Source organism: Puma concolor, chromosome E4, assembly GCF_028749965.1.
Source record: "Puma concolor isolate L17-30 chromosome E4, mPumCon1.1.hap2, whole genome shotgun sequence".
Taxonomy (NCBI): Eukaryota; Metazoa; Chordata; class Mammalia; order Carnivora; family Felidae; genus Puma; species Puma concolor.
In genome coordinates, this window is record NC_141683.1 from 70,406,886 (window position 1) to 70,427,005 (window position 20,120).

General features: G+C 37.3%; 1 protein-coding gene across 1 annotated transcript in view; it reads right to left on the reverse strand.

Moving 5' to 3' along the window:
• Nucleotides 1-280: 280 nt before the first annotated feature.
• Nucleotides 281-20,120, reverse strand: part of LOC147572802 (ankyrin repeat domain-containing protein 26-like) — a 29,062-nt gene continuing 9,222 nt past the window's right edge. Inside the window, exons 3-7 of the mRNA XM_086693472.1 lie at nt 10,281-10,571; nt 9,528-9,742; nt 8,055-8,322; nt 1,900-1,945; nt 281-522 (exon numbers count right to left, since the gene is read on the reverse strand). Coding sequence (XP_086549598.1) covers nt 503-522; nt 1,900-1,945; nt 8,055-8,322; nt 9,528-9,742; nt 10,281-10,571 — 840 coding nt within the window. The 3' untranslated portion in view covers nt 281-502. The remainder of the gene's footprint in view (nt 523-1,899; nt 1,946-8,054; nt 8,323-9,527; nt 9,743-10,280; nt 10,572-20,120) is intronic.

Genomic DNA, 20,120 nt, shown 5'->3' on the forward strand with positions numbered 1-20,120 from the left:
TGGCAATAGCCATAGCAGGAATACATCAAAATAATGTCTAAATCTTTAGGCCCACATATAGTCATAAAAATTGGAAAATACAAAAAGCCATCCATGAACACTACTGAAGTATTAATGACAACTTGGTTGTTTGGGTGCTGTTCAAACCGCTGGTAGTGGAGCAGTCTGATGTATGTAAAACGCTCTAGTGCTGGTTTCCATGTACAAAATGTGCTTAAAAGTTAATGAGATGCCAAGAAACATAGTTTAAAATATTATAAAGATTTTCATTACACACATATGATACAAAAACATTTTCCTTTAATCCAGACTTTGCCATATAGTGTGTTCAATTGGGAAACAATGAAAATGTTTTGAAAGCATCCAGTAAGTTTTTTCTATTTATTTTTCAAATCATATAATTTTTGTTCAAAATCTGTACATATTCTTGTGACGCTTTCCATACAGGATCTTGATTTATAACTGAATCATCAGTAGATACTAAAGGATTTCTACAGGATCCTCATTCAAATTCGGTAGCAGCTGAAAAGGAAAAGAAAGAATTATTTTCTTTCTCCAAAATAATTTTCACTACAAGTGATTAAAAAAAAAAGAAGAAGAAGAAAAGAAAAGAAAAGAAAAAGAAAAAAAAGAAAGTTGGGGCCTTTAGGGTGTTAAGAAAAATGAAAAATGCCTACATACAACTGCAATATGAAACCCAAGATTAGTATTAAATATATTTTGCTCAGGGTTGCACACTGAATTAATTGCTATTGTGGATACATATCAGAGTTTCTGGTTTTTTCATTACAAGGTGAAATTACAAGATGAGGACACAGTCCACCCTGAATAATCATAAACTAAAAACGGAAAAATCAAACAGGCATTTCCAAACAGAACCAAGTATACAGATGTAAGTGACAGGTATAAAACACAGCACTACTGGAACATACGGAAGGGACATCCCAGTTTTGTGTCAATATTGTCTGCTCTTTGGTGAAGGTGATATGTCAGCTGATACCTGAAGGACAAGGAAAAAGTATGCTAGGTAGAGGGAAGAAGCACATACAAAGAGCTAGAAGTGAGGAAGAACACTTGTGCAATTATGGGTAGTTTAGTTTGACAAGGTGGTAGAGCAAAGCAGCAGAGTAGGGCAAATAGTGAGAGACAAGGCTGAATCATCTGGCAAGAAGCAAACTGATTTGGGTGTTTTCATTCCATGCTAAGGAATTTGAAGTTTTACCCAAGGGCAAAAGCAATGACAAAATCAATGAGTGATGATTGAAACCCATTACCTGTCAATGACAGCTATATGACCTCTAATTACTTAACCAAGCATTACTAAGATGACTTTGGCATTTTGGGTCTTCTATCACTAGCAGAAACAACAATTTGATAAAGCACACCTTTTCTGAGACTTGTGCAGGTTGACAGTTCCATAGGGATGGCACCAGTGAAGGAAGATTGTCGCCAGAAATAATAACATATATAGACTTAGGGAGATTGAAAAAACTTCTTTAACGTTTATTTATTTTTGAGAGAGAGACAAACCACAAGCGGGCAGGGGCACAGAGAGAGGGAGACACAGAATCTGAAGCAGGCTCCAGGCTCCGAGCTTTCAGCACAGAGCCCTCTGTGGGGCCTGAACCCACCTGAGCTGAAATCAGTCGCCCAACCGACTGAACCACCTGCTTGCCCCTAGACTTGTGGGAGATTTGAAAAGAGCTATGACACATGAGGACTAAAGGAGGAAGAAGTGTGTTCTTCATTATGCTCATGCTTTTACATTTTTTATTAGATATGTACAAAAAATGTGAATGTAGTATCTATTCTCCAAACAATGGAAAGGGATGCCCTTTACTATTTATAGTTTATTTCAGAAATCAATGATATCTAACTTCATACATTTTGGCAACATACCTTCTTCTAGTTCTCTGGTTATTCTTTCCTCCAACTCCTGCCGCGTCTGAAATAAGCCAAATATTATTTAGAATGTGTAAGGTAAACAAAAGACATGGTAGGGATTATATATAGCTTAGGACATGTGGTCTTGAAATAATACTTGTAGAGATTAAACCAAAGTTAGGGATTGCTTAAACAGAAAAACTATCACATGAATAAAATAAATTCCTACCTATTTTATTTTAGTTTTAGATAACGGAGAACAGATACATACATACACGCGCACACACACACACACACACACACGTATATATGTATACATATATACGTGTGTGTGTGTATACGTATATATAATATGTGTATGTTATATATATAATATATTATGTGTATTATATTAATATATATAATATGTGTACATTATATATATAGATATATATATAATGCTATTTATGTGAGTCTGATAAAAAGCACAATTAATATTGATCTATTGAATATGTATAATCTCTGAAACGTGATGTTGGATCTTACTGGGACAAAAAAGTTTAAACAAGAATCATATTGTATATTGAATTATTACTTGGAAATGATTAGAAATACTGCCATTTATGAAAGTTTAATCAGTTTTTTACCTTAATGAATTGTTCCTTAAAATGGGCTTTCCATTTTTTCACTTGTAGAAAAACAAAATTTGAAGGAATGCTTTTTACTGTTAATTTTTCAGGACTGACTCTTAAATACATATAAAATGAAGAAAGTGGGACTGTCTTACTGTCATGTGGAAATTCTACTGGCAAAAATTGAGTAAAAATGTTTTGCTATCTGTATTATGACTAAAACACTTATTTCCTTTCATATGCACACAAAGATTTCAGAAAATCTCTTTGAAGAAAGGAAAAATAGGGGGTTACAACAGTTTCCAAACTTAGCTTCTGATTTATAACTTTCTCCATTAGCGATAAGGAAAACAATATACAATTTTCAATTGTAACTTTGTGTCCTTTCTCCAAATTAGGACCAAGTTTTGAAACACTTGACTTATTAAAGTTATGGTTATCCACTTAAGAAATGTGTATGAATATTTCCAACTACAGGTGACCCATGAATAACACAGGGGTGGGGTACAGTCAAAAACCTGTATATAATTTTTCATCCCCCCAAAACTGAATTACTAATAGCCTACTGTTGACCGGAAACCTTACTGGTAAAATAAACAGTCGATTCATACATGTTTTGTACAGTAGAATAAGCTAGGGCAAAAAATGACATGAGAAAAACAGAAGGAAGAGGAAATACACTTACAGTACTGTACAGTATCCAAAAATAATCCATGTGTAAGTAAAGTAGACCCACACAGTTCAAAACCATGTTGGTCAAAGGTCAACTTTATATTACAACTGTTCCTGTCTAGAACGTACTTATTTACATCTTTCTTAGACAAGGTAGCCTCTCCCTGAATGCCCCAAACGGGCTCCAAAATAGTGTACTGGACATAATCAACACTGTGGTGATAAGGATTCCAATGTCTTTACAAATTTAGGTGTGAGGACAAATGTTTTGGCTGACATGCTTCCCAATATTTTCAGAGACTGTTTTCCCTAATACCTTTTTTTAATTGAAGTATAGTTGGCATACAATGTTACACTAGTTTTTCAGTATACAAATTCAGATTGGACAATGGTATACACTATGCTATGCTTGCTACCGTACGTGTAGTTACCCTCTGTCACCATACAACATTAATACAATATTATTGACCATATTCCATATGCCGTATTCTTCATTCCTGTGACTTATTTACTTTATAACTGGAATTTGTACCTCTTACTCCCCTTCATCTATTTTGCCCATACCTCTCTACCCACCGCCCCTCTAGCAACCACCAATTTGTCCTCTGTCGTTATGATTCTGTTTGTTCACTTGTTTTGTTTTTTTTATATTCCACATGTAAGTGAAATCAGATGGTATTTATTTGTCTTTCTGCGATTTATTTCACCTCGCATAATACCCTCTAGGTCTATCAATGTTGTCACAAATGGCAAGATCTCATTCTTTTTGATAGCTGAGCTATATTTCATTGTATACATATTACACATTGTCTTTATCCATTCATCTCTCCATGGACACTTAGGTTGCTTCCCTATTTTGGTTATCGCAAGCAATCTTTCCATAAACATAGGGATGCATACAACTTTTCAAATTAGTGTTTTCATTTTCTTTGGGTAAATACGCAGTAGTGGGATTAATGAATATCTATTTTTAAGTTTTTGAGGAACCATAACACTTTTTTGACAATAGCATTATATTCAGGCCTTATAAAATGAATGGGACAACATGACTATACCAGACTTATAAAATTAATAACTCAATACCAGACGATGGGGGAAGGCTTTATTCAAACAATTTTATATTACCATTAATAAATAGGATATAAAATATAAACCACGTTTTTTATATGACATGACTTAAGGAGCTACCAAGGTAATGTTGCATCTTTTCCCCAAAAGCTCTTTTCCTAAATATTTACCTCTGTGACCTTTATGTTTATATCTAGGTAAAAACTGTGTTTCGATGGTGAAAAGAGCTTTCAAGTCCATGAATAAGAACACATGTGTACTTTTGTGTATACCTTTCCATTGATCAGAAATATAAGAGGGTGAGAAAATGATACACAGAATAACTATATATCAGCAAATTTTAATTCAAAGAACATTTTTAAAGGATTTTTAATTAGAAGGATTTTCCCATTAACTGTTAACATACAAATATGGCCCATAGAAATCTAAGGTTCGGTTGGGGACACTGCAGGATTGAGGGACAAGGAAGTCACAGCCGTAGTCTCCATCTCTCCTTTAGTTAGACAGCTCTACTTCTCTCTGTTTTACACAATACAGTTTAATGAAAAAAAAAAAAAACTACATTCTATTGTTTAAAAAAATTATTTTGAAGATATAAAAGTCACTAATTTAGTCAAAATCCCTAATTTTGCGTAATAGACAAAAAGGGCTCAGAGAGAGTGTACTTTGCCTGAGGTCATGAAACCAACTAGATGCAGACAAGGAATACACTTGTGGTCTTACCAAGCCTACAGTTCTATGCCAGTTACTTCCTCATAGTCAGGAAACATACGTGTATTTTAAGTATAATTCAGAGAAAATGAATACATAAAACTTTGCCATGTGGCTCAGTAATGCTTAGGTATGAGGCCCACAATAGTAGCTCTAAAACTAAATTACAAATTTTAAAGTCATGAATGAAAATAAAGGAACAGAAATTATGTTAACTCCTTTTAGTAGCCGTCAATTTTTAAGCACACCTTTTTTAATTTTTTTAAAAATTTTTTTAACGTTTATTTATTTTTGAGACAGAGAGAGACAGAGCATGAACGGGGGAGGGTCAGAGAGAGGGAGACACAGAAATTGAAACAGGCTCCAGGCTCTGAGCTGTCAGCACCGAGCCCGATGCGGGGCTCAAACTCACGGACCGCAAGATCATGACCTGAGCCGAAGTCGCCGCTTAACCGACTGAGCCACCCAGGCACCCCAAGCACAACTTTTTTAAACCACAGGACAGAGAACTTGAAAGAGAAAATCTTTAGGTGAAGCAAGCAAGCTGAAACTGAGGAAATTCTTCCTGAAAGCATTATTTATTCCTTCGAAAGAAAATTTGGTTTATCAAAATCAATCAACAAATGAGTGAACCCATGGTGTGGTTATTTATAGCAAAATTTAAAACCCAACACAGATTTCTCTTTCCCTTCTAGCATGCTTCTCTCTAACCTCTCATCATTCGTTGGTATGTACAAAAGACACAATTCACTTTATTTATAATTTAAATCCAGTCAGAAATTATAGGTGAACCTTCACTTCTCACATGTGGACTTATCTCTGTCTCCCTCCCGATGGGAAGGGGGACTTACCTAACGGGTGAATTTGGGAGAAGGAGCTAAGCAGTGCTTATGTGTTTCTAGATCTCCTCTTTGAAAAGATGTGCCTGCCCACAGTAACAAAATTTGGGTCTGCCCTCAGCTCTGTGGTAAGCACCCGGCCCCCGGGGTGGGGGTCAAGCATTTGTTTCCTCAATTTACAACTGTGTGGGGAAGTGCCCAATTTGGGAGGAAGCCCAAAGTGGCTAACATAACCTAAATCATATCCTCCAATTTGTTAGTGTGTATTAGTAATAAAACTACTAAGTTTCTCTCCATCTCCCTGTCTCCTGTGTTCTGAATTTAGAAAGAGAAGAGCAGGGTTACTTGCCGCCTACCCAGTGTCACCTGTCACAGCTCCACCAAGAAAAATGACTAGACAACACTTACAGAAACATTCTCTTCTTCCTTGACTTCATAATTAACGTACATTGTTCAAAAGCATCGCTCACTCGAAAGAGAGAAAAAGTTGAAAGGAACCATTTTAGGAACAAACATAGAAAGTAAGACAAACTGAGGACACAGAGGAATACACTCCAAATGAAAGAACATGACAAAACCTAAGAAAAAAAACTAAGTGAAACAGAGATAAGTAATGTACCTCATAAAGAGTTCAAGGTAACGGTCATAAAGATGCTCAGTGAACTCGGGAGAAGAATGAATGGATCCAGTGATAACATCAGAAAGAGATAGAAAATATAAAAAAGAACCAATCAGAGCTGAAGGATACAATAACAGAAATGACAAATACACTAGAGGGAATCAACAGCAGATAAGAAGATGCAGAAGAACAGATCAACAATTTGCAAGACAGGGTAGTAGAAATCATCCAAGACGAAAAACAAAAAGAAAAAAGAATTTTAAAAATGAGGCTAGGTTAAGGGACCTGTGGGACAACATCCAGTGTAATAATACTTGCATTCAAGGGGTTCCAGAAAAAGAAAAGAGAAACGGGCAAAGAACTCATTTGAAGAAATAAAAGCTTCATTTTAAAAATTCAAATATTTGCTTGATTTAGCTATTTATAAAATGCTCTACAATCACTCATCAAGATATTTTATAAAAATAGAAACAAAGGTGGTATAAGTCAAAAAAAAGGAAAAAGAAAAAAGAGTGCCATAAATAAGAAAGCAATTAAAGATATATTCTCGTGTAAGAAAATAGCAACACTTTTACCTTAAAAGAGAAATTAACCTTTTTAGTGTTACAAGTTGATTTAATTCATAAAAAGGACTTACCATGGATTCTTTTTTTTTTTCTTTTTTTTAGAGTAGCCTCCATGCTTAGCGTAGAGCCCAATGCAGGACTTGAACTCATGACCCTGAGATTAAAACCTGAGCTGAGATCAAGAGTTAGATGCTGAACTGACTGAGCCACCCAGGCACCCCCATGGATTCTTTTAAATAGTAAACATTCATATGTCGTTAAGTGTTTGGAGGATGATCATTCACTGACATACAGGGGTGGACAAACTGGATTATAGCAAAACTTTGAAATGTTAATGAACCACTGCCAACTGAAAATAAGTCTAAGCATCTAAGTGTACCCATGGTTACCAGGCAATAATATTTACTTTCTAAAATCAAATTTAAATGAAAGCTTTTCAAGAAATTTAACATGGGTAAGTTTAGTTATATTTACTGAATACAGTTAATGCTAGGTGTCTCTTGTGGCACACCTGGGTGGCTCAGTTGTTTTTAGTGTCCAAATCTTGATTTTGACTCAGGTCATGATCTCATGGTTTTGAGACTGAGCCCCACATTCGGCTCTGTGCTGAGCACGAAACCTGCTTGGGATTCTCTTTCTCCCTCTCCTTTTGCCCCTACCCTGCATGCACTCACTCATTCTCTCACTAAAATAAAATAAAAATAAGTATCTCTTAGAAATGAGAGATCAAGGGACTAATATATATATAATATATATATTATATATTAATATATTAATATTATATAATTAATATTATATATTAATATTATTATTATAGTAAATATTATACATATGATATATTATATTATAATATATTATATATTATATTTTATTATATTGAAATTATATTAATATTATATAAATATTATATATTATATATATATATATATATATATATAAAATTTACCTCAGTTCTTTCTTAGCACATATAATGCTGACTTTTATCTCGTATGTGCTAGTTACTTAAACAACTCACAATTTCACCAAATTAAAAGCAACAACATCAGATATCTGAAACCCAAACTAAACAGATAATATAACTAACCTTCCACAAGGAAGTCTCCCAGTACTCATATGACGGCCGTGGGTTTAAGGTAGGAATCACTAAGTTTCCTCTTGGAGTAAGGTTTCCATTGAGCACTAAATTATTTTCAAAATGTCCACAATAAGGTGGTTCCAGGCCTGGGCTCATAGTAAGGGTCTTGAGTAAAGTTTGGTGCTGCTGTCTCTCCTCAAGAAAATATGTATTGCTCTCTGAGAGTCTCTCCTTAGCCCTGTGAAGATTAAGAAACACAAATACATTTTCTTTTTCCCTAAATCATTCCTAAATGACATACATTTTTTTTTAGGTTTCCATAATAGTAAATAGCATTTGCCATTGAACAGTGTTTTAACACTGAACATGTGACGGAGCACACCTAGTATCTAAAATTATACTTTTAAAATTGTTCTAAAGAAATACTTATGTTTCCAGGGGGATTCCTAACTAACAATTCAAGTTAGGGAAGGGAGAGAAGTGGCTATCAGTGATGTACATGGCTTAACAAATAATACTTGCTGTCTTCTGGAATGGCTGTGCTGACAGGATCCTTCAGGATGCCATTATATATACATACTTATATTTAGTAAACCTGTTTACAGATGTAAAACTAAACCATCCCTCAAAGACATTTTCAAGCGTTTGCTTTTACCACTCTTGTACATTTCACTTATTATCTCAAAGAAACTGAGCATTTGACACTGAGGAATCATTGAGACCAACAATCTCTAGGGGAGATAGTAGATGACAGACGTGTGATCAGAAAGAACTAAAACAGCTACAGAGGCAATTAGCTTATAACAGTTACCAAGGCACTGGAGGCAGAATCTGCCCTTTCTATCTTCAGTCTTCCACATGCCTCCCTCCCACCATGGTGCTCTTTTAGCCACTTTGGGAACTATACTACCCTTCAGCCCTGTGTGAGTCTTTTTGTATTTCACCTGGATGCCTTTATGTAAAGTAGAAAAAGCATAAAGGATAGTTTGTCTCAAGGCCCACTCTAGTAATCATACCAAAGATCACAATCAAGAGAATAAATGTACCAAGCTGCCAGGATGAGTAGTAGTAGTACTTGACCTTTTAGGTTAAAGATGTAATCTTCCAAAGAGAAACTCATCGACATTTCTATTTAGGGTAATTCTGACAAGCAATTTTATAATAATACGCTTCTAAATGAGAAAGCTTCGAACAATGCACTTAAAGACTAGCAGATCGGATCAATGGAAAATATACAGGGCGGGGGGTGCGGGGTGGGGTGGGGGAAGAGGTCCTGTAAAACCGAAAAAAAGAGAAAGGATGCAAACTGTCCTGGACTAACATTTCAAAGGTAAGTTCACTTAGAAACCTCATTTTCCAAAATAACACGATCTAGTTGGCTTTCACTTCCTACTCATCTCATGATCTTGGCTCCACAGAAATTATGCTTTAGAGGCAAATTAATAAGCTAAATTTCTTGTCTATGATTCTGTTTTGAATTACCTGTTCAACTTATTTCTCAAGGATTTTCTAAGTTTTAATTCTTCTAGGTAGAGTTGCCTGTAGGTTTCCAACTCTGTTTTAGTAGAATCTTGAGAAGTCTTCATTGTAGAGACCTGAGATTCCAGATCTTTAATTCTAAGTTCCATTTGATTTCTCGTTGAAGCATGATCATTTTCTCTTAACTGGTCCAAGTTTTGTCGAGCTGCTGCTTGTGCCTAATGAAAAAAAATTAACAGGATAGTTTCAAAATAGGTATAATCTGGATAATTAATTATACCTGTTTCCTTTAGTTCTGAGTCAATGTTTCAGAGAGCAATTTTAAATGAAAAAAAGCTCAAGTGTAAAATATTTATCATCAATGTCAACTGAATTAAACATGATTTATAAAATTAAAGTTCAAACATTCCTGTGTTAGTATTCACGCAATCTGATAATTCAAATAATAGAATCAATGAGAAAATTTTAAAAGTCAACAATAAACTTAAGAATAATCCAAGTACAGTGCAATTTTTAAATCATAATTTTTCTTTTCCTCTTCATAGTGAGACTAGTTGTTTAAATCATCATTTTTTCTTATCCTCTCGATTTAGTAGGAAGAATGATGAAAACTGAAATCTTTAAAGGGAGGAACAAATGCCTCCAGAAATCTACAAATTACCATAAAGCAAGTAGAGGAAACCCCTACAATGCATCTATCCAAAATGTAATTTCCAGTAAAATGAGTTAAAGCACATTACAGATCAATCAATTAACCTGTAAAAACAGGTTGACTTCGTGTAATTTTTCTACTATGTCCAGTCGTGCTCTTTCTTCAATCTCCTGTTTATACTGCTCCACTTGACTGCGTTCTACCATATTCATTTCCATAAATTGTTTCAATTTTACTACTTCTTGCTGTAACTTCTTGTTGTTGCTCTCAAGTTTTTCACATTCTTCTTTGAAAGCTTTCATTGATAATAACTCTTGTTGAAGAACTTGATTTTTTGCATCCAGGTGTAGACATTTTGAACATGTAGTTTCCAGTTCTGTTGTAAGGACATCAGCCTGCATGAATAAAACACTATAGTTTGGAAGGGAGTGAAAAGAGTCTAACTCAAAACTACTAGGAACATTTTTTTTTTTCAGATTTTAAGTAATCTCTACACCCAGTGTGAGACTGAAACTCACAATCTCAAGATCAAGAGTAACTGAGCCAGCCAGGCACTCAAATTTTTAAATAAACTCATTTGCAATAAAATGTTACCTCTCTTAGAATGTAGAACCTTAAACAAGTCAGAAAATCAAGAGACACGTTAAAGACATCAGGTGTTACTGAAATAGATCTTTGCTATCATTCTCTTTAGTACACAACATTTGCACTTGATTCTATACTTTTATTTTTCTATGATTTTTCATATCTTTCTTTCATAAAATAAGTCCCCTCTTAGGAGAAAGTCTCTTAGCCCTTCCCCCATCTTAACACTCCATAACTTTTAAAGAAGTTTTAGCAATATCATATTGACTTATGTATGCCCAAGTCAAAAAATGCGTCCCAAGATAAGACTCTGGAAATAAGACTCTAATTCATGAATCTATAAGTAATGCTTCTAATGCCATGGCTTGTTTCTGAACTGCAAATGTTTTATGCTAATTTGAACTGCACTCCCAGGAGAAATGATTCTCCGGGATGTGTTAAGAAATCACATCTCCCAGTATAAAACTTTAATTGGATGATCCAAATATGCTTTTGAGGCAAAAAAAAATTTTAATTCAATACTGTTATCTTGTAATCCTTTGTTACTTTCTAGAAAATAAGAGATCATACTAAACAAAAACAACCACAACAACAAAACTGGCTGGAGTTTCAGTGATGCTGAGTTGGGAACGACTTCCATCCATTCTATATGATTGGTAAGACAAGGTGAGTGGATGTGGTGGTTTTATAAATTCATTGATACTTCTGTGAAAATCCCTCCCCTTAAATATATGCTGGCCTCAGTAACTGGTTTCTAGTGAACAGAATATGCAGAACTGCTGTCATTTTTAAGGCCAGCTTAGAAAATGTGATACAGCTTCCATCTGACTTCCTTTCTCTAGGGAAGCTCACCCTTAGAACGCAGCCACCACGTGGTGAGGAATCCCAGGCTACCTAGTGAGTCTTCATGTAGATACTCCAGCTGAGACTAGCCAACGTCCTAGCCAAAGGCCAGCCTCAACAGCCAAACACGTGCGTGAACAAGCCTTCAGATGATTCTAGTCTCCAGCTTCCAGTTATGCCAGCTGATGCCAAATGAAGAAGAAATGAGTTGCCCTACTCTGCTTTGCCTAAACTAAAGATTGGTGAACAAGAGGAATGCTGTTTTGAACTACTAGGTTTTGAGGTGGCTTATTATGCAGCAGTAAATTACTACCACAGATACTGATACTAAAAATGGTGTGCTGCTATTCAAAAAAACCTAAAACTAAACTTCCTTTGAACCAGGAGGTAGGTCGAACCTGGAAAGATGTAGAAAAGCGTAAGAATGAGACCCAAAAAGGGCCTCCACAAGACTCTTAGTGGAAACCTGATGGCCTGTGAAGAGGCTGACAGCAAGGGTTTCTAAGCATGTGAAGAAAATGATACTGGAGGAAAGGGAAGTCATGCTACAAAATACCTGAAATTAAAACGGATAGGAAAGAGAAACTAAACAAAGACTATGCAACTGAAAGGAACCAGGACTTACTGGGTTCAAGTATCTGTTTCTCATTTACAGCCTCTCTACATGTTGAACTGTCAAATAATGCTAAAATAAAGAAATGGCTTTTGGGTTCAGAGAAAATCCAGGGTGCTACCAGGAAAACAGAAAGATTTAAGGTATGCCTCCAATTTCTTTAAGGATCTTAAGACTATAAGATTTTTTTTAAAGTAGGTTCCACACCCGACATGAGGCTTAAACTCAGCACCCAGAGATCAAGTGTCACATGCTCTACCAACTGAGCCAGCCAGGAGCCCCAAGAGTAGACGCATTTTAAAGGCATTGTCCTATAAGAGCTTCACAGGAAACCTGAAGCGAAAAGCTTATCTCAAAAGGACTTGGGAGACTCGCTTTGCTAAAACACGGCATGAAATCCAGTAATATTTACAGAAAACTAAAAAAGGTAAGAGATATATAGTAGCAAACATACTATTTGCTACCTTGGACTAAAAGAGACCAAATAGTGCAAAATGAAAAGAGGCCTTTGGGTCTTAGAAGTCCCACAGGGAGGAAGCAGGATGAAAAAACAGCTGCAAATACAGGTCATTCCTTATGAAAAGGAAGGCACCAAGAGCTTAAAGAGTAAAGAAAGGGAAGAGACATGGAGAAAGTATTCCCGTGGTTACGACTAAGTCCTAACTTAAGAACTGACAGCATGCATCAGGCTATATTTCAAAACTCTTATGGACTAGGGTGCTTCCCATCTTCTTTTTCTGAATGGGTGAGTCTTCAGCAGTTGACTAGAATGTTGCATTTGTGAGTGGTAAATAACTGTCTCTTTCGTTCTCAAGTCCTCATATTGAGAACCCTTGCACTCAAGGGGCTATACTTGAGATACCATAACCCAGGCAGCTTATCCCCACTGCACCTGATTAAGATGGTAAGATCTTGGACTCAAGGCCTGAACCTGATGCCATGATAACTGAGACTTGCAGGAGGTATTGGAGGGGGAGGGGAGTGAATGTAGTTTTCAGGTGGGAGGAATACAAACATTTGTGGCCAGTGGGTAAAGTATACTGCTTTTTAAAGGTGTCCATAGGTTTTAAATATTAATTCCACTAAAAAAAAGACCATGGAACAACCTTAGTGACTTGCTCCTAATGAACAGAATATGTGACTATGATCCTGTGTGTATTCCAAGCCTAGGTGACAAAAGGCGATTCTGCCTTGCTCTGTATCTCAGGCTGCTTACTTGGAATCTAGCTCCCCATCTAGTGAGGAAGCCTAGGCCACAAAGAGGGTCTAGGTGTGTCAGTTTCAGTGTTTCTGCTGCCTCCTGAACTGAAGTCCCAGGCAACAGGCAGCATCAACCACCAGACGTTAGTGAACAAATCTTCAAATGGTTCCAACCCCAAACCTTTCAGTTGCCCCACCTGAAGCTGAGCAGGGCAGAGACTAGCTGTCCTGGACACACTTTTCCTAACAGATTTGTGAACAAAAGAAATCTAACCTTTGGGGAGTTTGTTAAGAAAAAAACAAAAATGATAAATTGAAATGTGGATTAAAAAAAAGAGATACATAAACTTGTATAGGAGAAATTGGTCTCCATTAAAGTAGGATGTAATAAATGTTAAGATTAATTTATTAACAACCAATGGTGCTAATGAGAAGATGCAGATAACTAGAAGCAAGATCTAAGAAGTTTTTCTCTCGGTTTTTCCCCAGCTAGGATCATATTAACTGCTCATTTTCCATATATGGCCTTTATTATGTTGAGGTATGGTTCCTCTAAGCCTACTTTCTTGAAGTTTATATCATGAATGGATGTTACAGTGTGTCAAATTCTTTTTCTGCATCTATTGCAATGATATGACTTTATGCTTTTTTGAAAATTAATATGAGGTATCACATTCATTGATTTGCAAATATTGAACCACCCCTGCAAACCAGGGATAAATCCCATTTGGTTATAGTGAATGATTGAATGATTTTTTTAATGTTTATTTATTTTGGAGAAGGAGCACAAGCAGGGGAGGGACAGAGAGAGAGGGAAATATAGAATCTGAAATAGGCTCCAGGGTCCAAGCTGTCAACAGAGCCTGACACTGGGCTCAAACCGACGGACCATGAGATCATAACCTGAGCTGAAATTGGATGCTTACCTCACTAAGCCACCCAGCTGCCTCTGCCCCCGGTGAATAATTTTTTAATGTATTGTTGGATTCAGTTTGCTTATTTGGTTGAAGATTTTTGCATGTTCATCAGAGATGCTGGCCTGTAATTCTCTCTGTGGTGTCTTTATCTGGTTTTGGTATCACGGTAAAGCTGGCATAGAATAAATTTGGAAGTTTCCCTTCCTTTTATGTTTTTCTGGAACAATTTGAAAAGGACAGGTTAAACTTTTTTTTTTTTTTTTGTATTAGCTCTTCTTTACATGTTAAAATTTACGTCTGAAGTCATCTGGTCCTAGACTTGTGTTTGTTGAGAGTTTTTTGATTCCTGATTCAGTTTCCTTGCTGGTAATTGATTTTTTTTTCAAATTTTCTATTTCTTCTTGTTTTACTTTGGTAAGTTATATATTTCCAGGAATTTATTCAATTCTTCTAAGTTGTCCAACTTGTTGGCATACATTTTTTCACAATATTCTCTCATACATGTTTGTAAATCTGTGGTGTTGGTTCTTATTTCTACTCTCACATTTGTGGTTTTATTTATTTTGGTCCTTTCTATTTTCTTGTTGATTACTCTGGCTAACACCTTATCAGTTTTATTAATTTTTACGAAGAACCAGCTCTAGGTTTCATTGATTTGCTCTAGTATTATCTGTTTTTTGTTTGTCTATCATTCATTTCTGCTTTAATTTCTTTTTTTAATTTTATTTTGAGAGAGACCACACATGAGTGGGGGATGGGCAGAGAGAGAGAGTGAGAGAGAGAGGGAAAGAGAGAATCCCAGACAGGTTCCATGCTGCCAGCAGAGAGCCTAACATGGGGCTCGATCTCACAACTGTGAGATCATGACCTCAGCCAAAATCGAGAGTCACTTAACCAGTTAAGCCACCCAAGGGCCCCCTGCTCTGATCATTATTACTTGCTTTCTTCTGCTGGCTTCAGGCTTCATTTGTTGTTCTTTTTCTAGCTCCTTTAGGTGTAAGGTTAGGTTGTTTGAAATTTTTCTTGCTCCTTGAAGTAGGCTTATATTGCTATGTACTTCCCTCTTAGGACCACTTTTGCAGCATCTCAAAGGTTTCAGACCATTGTTTTTTTTTTTTTTTTTTTCATTTCCATTTGTATACACGTATTTTTTTTAAGTTTCTTCTTGTATCTCTTGCTTAACCCATTGCAGTGTAGTAGCACGTTATTTAACCTGCATGTATTGTTTTTAATAATTAAGGCCTTTTTTTTAATCCATTCTTGAGAATAGTCCATGTATAGTTGAAAACAACGTGTATTCTGTTTTAAGATGGAACGTTCTGAAAAAAATCTCTTAACTCCAATCTGGTCCGCTCTGTCATTCAAAGCCATTGTTTCTTTTTCTTTTTTTTTTATTAAATATATGAAATTTATTGTCAAATTGGTTTCCATACAACACCCAGTCCTCATCTCAACAGGTGCCCTCCTCAATACCCATCACCCACCCTCCACTCCCTCCTACCCCCATCAGCCCTCAGTTTGTTCTCAGTTTTTGAGTGTCTCATGCTTTGGCTCTCTTCCACACTAACATCTTTTTTTTCCTTCCCCTCCCCCATGGATTCCTGTTAAGTTTCTCAGGATCCACGTAAGAGTGAACACATATGATATCTGTCTTTCTCGTATGGCTCAACGCCATTGTTTCTTTGGTGATTTTCTGTTAAGATGTATTTTTTGGTGATTTTTTTGTTAAGATATGTTGATGTAAATGGGGTGTTAAAGTACCCTATTACTGTCTTATTATCAATTTGTTCCTTTATGTTGGTTATTGTTTTATGTACTTGAGTGCTCTCATGGTGGGTGCATAAATATTTACAATTGTTAGATCTTACTATTGGATTGTACCCTTTATTAGGATACAGTAGCATTCTTTGGCTCTTGCTACAGTCTTTGTTTTTGGTTTATTTATTTCGAGAGAGACAGAGTTGGGGAGGGACATAGAAAGGGGGAGAGAAAATTTCAAGCAGCCTCCATGCTGTCAGTCTAGAGCCCAACATGGGGCTCAAAGCCACCAGCCATAAGATCATGACCTGAGCCAAGACCTAGTCAGTCGCTCAAATGACTGAGGCACCCAGGTGCCCCACAGTCTTTGTTTTAAGGACTCTTTTGTCTAACAAAAGTATCGCTATTTTTTCTTTTAACGTGATAAATTTTTCTCCATCCCCTCGCTTTCATTTTTTTTTTTTAATAGAATTTATTGTCAACTTGGCTAATATACAGTGCGTATAGTGTGCTCTTGGTTTTGGGAGTAGATTCCCGTGGTTCATCACTTATAGACAACACCCAGGGCTCATCCCAAAAAGTGCCCTCCTCAATGCCCACCACCCACTTTCCCTTCTTACCCACCGCCCCCCATCAACCCTCTATTTGTTCTCTGCATTCGAGAGTCTCCTATGGTTTGCCCCTCTCCTTCTCTGTTTGTAACTATTTTTCCCCTTCCCTTCCCTCACGGTCTTCTGTTACATTTCTCAAGTTCCACATAGGAGCAAAAACATATGATATCTGTCTTTCTGTGACTTATTTCATGTAGCATAATACCTTCTAGTTCCATCCATATTGCAAGAGATAGCACGATTTCACTCTTTCTCCTTGCCAGGTAGTATTCCAGTGTATATATAAACCACATCTCTTTATCCATTTATCAGTTGATGGGCATTTAGGCTCTTTCCACAATTTGGCTATTGTTGAAAGCACTGCTATAGACACTGGAGTACATGTGCCCCTATGAATCAGCACTCCTGTATCCTTTGCATAAATTCCCAGTAGTGTTATTGAGGGGTCGTAGGGTAGTTCGATTTTCAATTGTTTTGAGGAACCTATGCACTGTTTTCCAGAGTGGCTGAACCAGTTTGCATTACCACCAACAGTGCAAGCATCCCCTCACTTTGAATCTGCAGGTGTCTTTATGTCTAAAATGAGCTTTTTATAGGCAGCATACAGATGGGTCTTGTTTTTTAATCCATCCTGTCACCCTAGGTCTTTTGGTTGGAGTGTTTATTCCATTTATATCCAAAGCAATTATTGACAGGTATGTATTTATTGTCATTTTACTACTTGTTTTGTGGTTGTTTCTGGAGATTTTCTCAAATCCTTTATTGTTTTTCTCCCTTTGATGTCTTTCTAATTTGCTTTAATGATATATTTGGATTTCTTTCTCTTTATTCTTTGCATGGTTATTAGTGGGTTTTGGTATATGATAAGCATTAATTTGTATGTCACCCCTTCTGTGTGTAGCAGTCTATATTAAATTGATGGTCACTTAAGTTAGAGCTCATTTTTTTCTCCTCCCCATGTTTTGATAAGCTATTATATTGTATATCCGTTTTTGGGGCATTCCTTGAAGATTTTTTTTGACAGAAATATACATTTTTACTGCTTTTACATTTCCTGCCTTTATACTGTCACTTTTGATCTCTCCTTTCCACTCAGAGTCCCCGATAATATTTCTTACAGGCTGATTTAGTGGCCACAAACTCCTTCCATTTTTGTTTGTCTGAGAAATTCTTTATCTCTCCTTCTATTATGAATGATAGCCTTACTGGATAGAGTATATTGGGCTGCAGATTCTTCTCATTCAGCACTTTGAATATATCATGCCATTGCCTTCTGCCTTGCAAAGTTTCTGTTGAAAAATCTCCTGCTAGCCTTGTGGGTTTTCCCTTGGAAGTTAATGACTTATTTTGCTGCTTTTAAGATTTGTAGCAGTGGGGCGCCTGCGTGGCTCAGTCTGTGAAGCATGACTTGATCTTACCTCAAGTCGTGACCTCGCAGTTCGTGCGTTTAAGCCCTCCAGTGGGCTCTGCGCTGACAGCACAGAGAGTGCCTGGGATTCTCTCTCTCTCTCTCTCTCCCTCTCTCTCTCACTCTGTCTCTCTCTCTGCCCCTCCTCTGCTTGTGTCTGCGTTTTGTCACGGAAATAAAAAAAACAAAAGCAAAAAACAAAACACTAAACAAAAAAAAAAAAGATGTTAGCAGTATATTTTGCAAATTTAATTACAATATGTCTTGGGTGTTAATTTTGATGGAAGTTCTCTGTGCCTCCTGGATCTGGATGTCTGTTTTCTTCTCCACATGACGGAATTTTTCAGTTATTGTGTCTTCAAATCAATTATCTGTCCCCTTCTCTCTGTCCTCTTCTTCTGGGACTCCTATCATAGGAATGTTTTTACATTTGACGGAGTCACCGAGTGCCTTAAGTCTATTCTTGCATTGGATAATTCTTCTTTGTCTTCTTCAGCTTCACTGCTTTCCATTACTCTGTCTTCTAGGTCATTAATTTGTTCCTCTGCTTCCTCCAGGTTGCTGTTCATTTTTACTGCACTCTTCATCTCTGATTCTTCAACTCTTTTATGTCTGTGGTAAGGGTCTCTCGGATGTCTTCCATTCTTTTCTCAAGGCCAGTGAATATCCTTATGATCATGGTTTTAAATTCTCCATTAGGCGTGTTATTTACATCTGTCCCATTTAGGTCTCTGGCCATGGCCTTATCCTGTCCTTTCATTTGGGATAAATGCTTCTGTCTTTTCATTTTGTCTAAGTATCTGCCAGCTTCTGTGTGTTAGAGAAGCCAGTTATGTCACCTGCTCCCGAAAGTAATGGACTTAGGAAAAAGACGTCGTGTAATGCCCAGGGTCTAGCACTTCAGGGAGTATCACCAGTGTGTGCTGCATGTGTCCTGCTCTTGTGTTCTGGCTATGCTATCCTTTAGGCCAGTCGTCTGCAGACGCTCTCCTTGCCTGGTCTGGTGAGTGTGTGGTCCCTGGTCTGAATGTAGCGGGTTTTAACTAGGTGTGCTCTGGTCTGCTTATGAAATGAGACCTGTCACCACCTCTACTGGAACTGAGGCCAAGGGAAACTCTCTGGTTGGGAGATGTGGTGTGGGCAGGTATTTGTCCTGGTCTTCTGGGGGAGGGGTCTGCTGTGCTGGGACTCAAGCAAGAGTGATTGAGAAAGGTAGTTCCACCAGAGTGTAAGGGGGTGGTGTTTGGTGTAAGCCAGTTAGGTAACCAGTGTTAGCAATGCACTGCTTCCTGCAGGTGGCTTTATGTTTGTGGTGAGGGGCAGGAGAAGGAGATGGTGCCAGCCAGTGGCTTTGTTCCTACAGACAGGCCTCTGAACTTTGCCTCTGAGGGACGTGCTCTGAGAAGAGCAACTAATCTCCCCACTGTGTGCCCCAGGCACTCTTCAGACCACTGTACCCATGCTATATGTTCCCACGTTGTTTGCCTGCCCTCTGTCCATGAGCAGTGGAGTACCTCAGGGCTGTAAACCACCTAAATCGGATGCCCTTTGAAACTCCAGACTTTACACACTACTGGTTGCAAGAACTCACGAAATGCAGGCCCTCTTGTTTTCCAAGCCAGTGGCTATGGGGAAATGTTCTCTTTGTGTGTTCCCCTGTGCGTTTCTCTCTCTCACCCTTACCCACAACCTCGACTCCCTCCCCTCTGCAGAACCCAGGATCTGTTTCTCTTCTAGACGACATTTATGCATCAAGGAACTTCTGTGATGTGCCCTCTTCTCTCCCTTTTGTTGTGGAGTTTGTTCTGTCAGTCTTCAGGTCGATTTCTGGGGTTTTTAGGGTGAGCTGATTGTTATCTAGTTGTATTCGTGGGATGAGGCAAGCCTAGAGTCCTCCTACTCCTCTGCCTTCTTCCTGTCTCTAAGATCTTTTTCTAAGATTCCCTTCAATTCCAACAATTCTTACAAGTAGGCAGGAATGCCTCTTTAGAATGTCTCCTCAAGTTCAG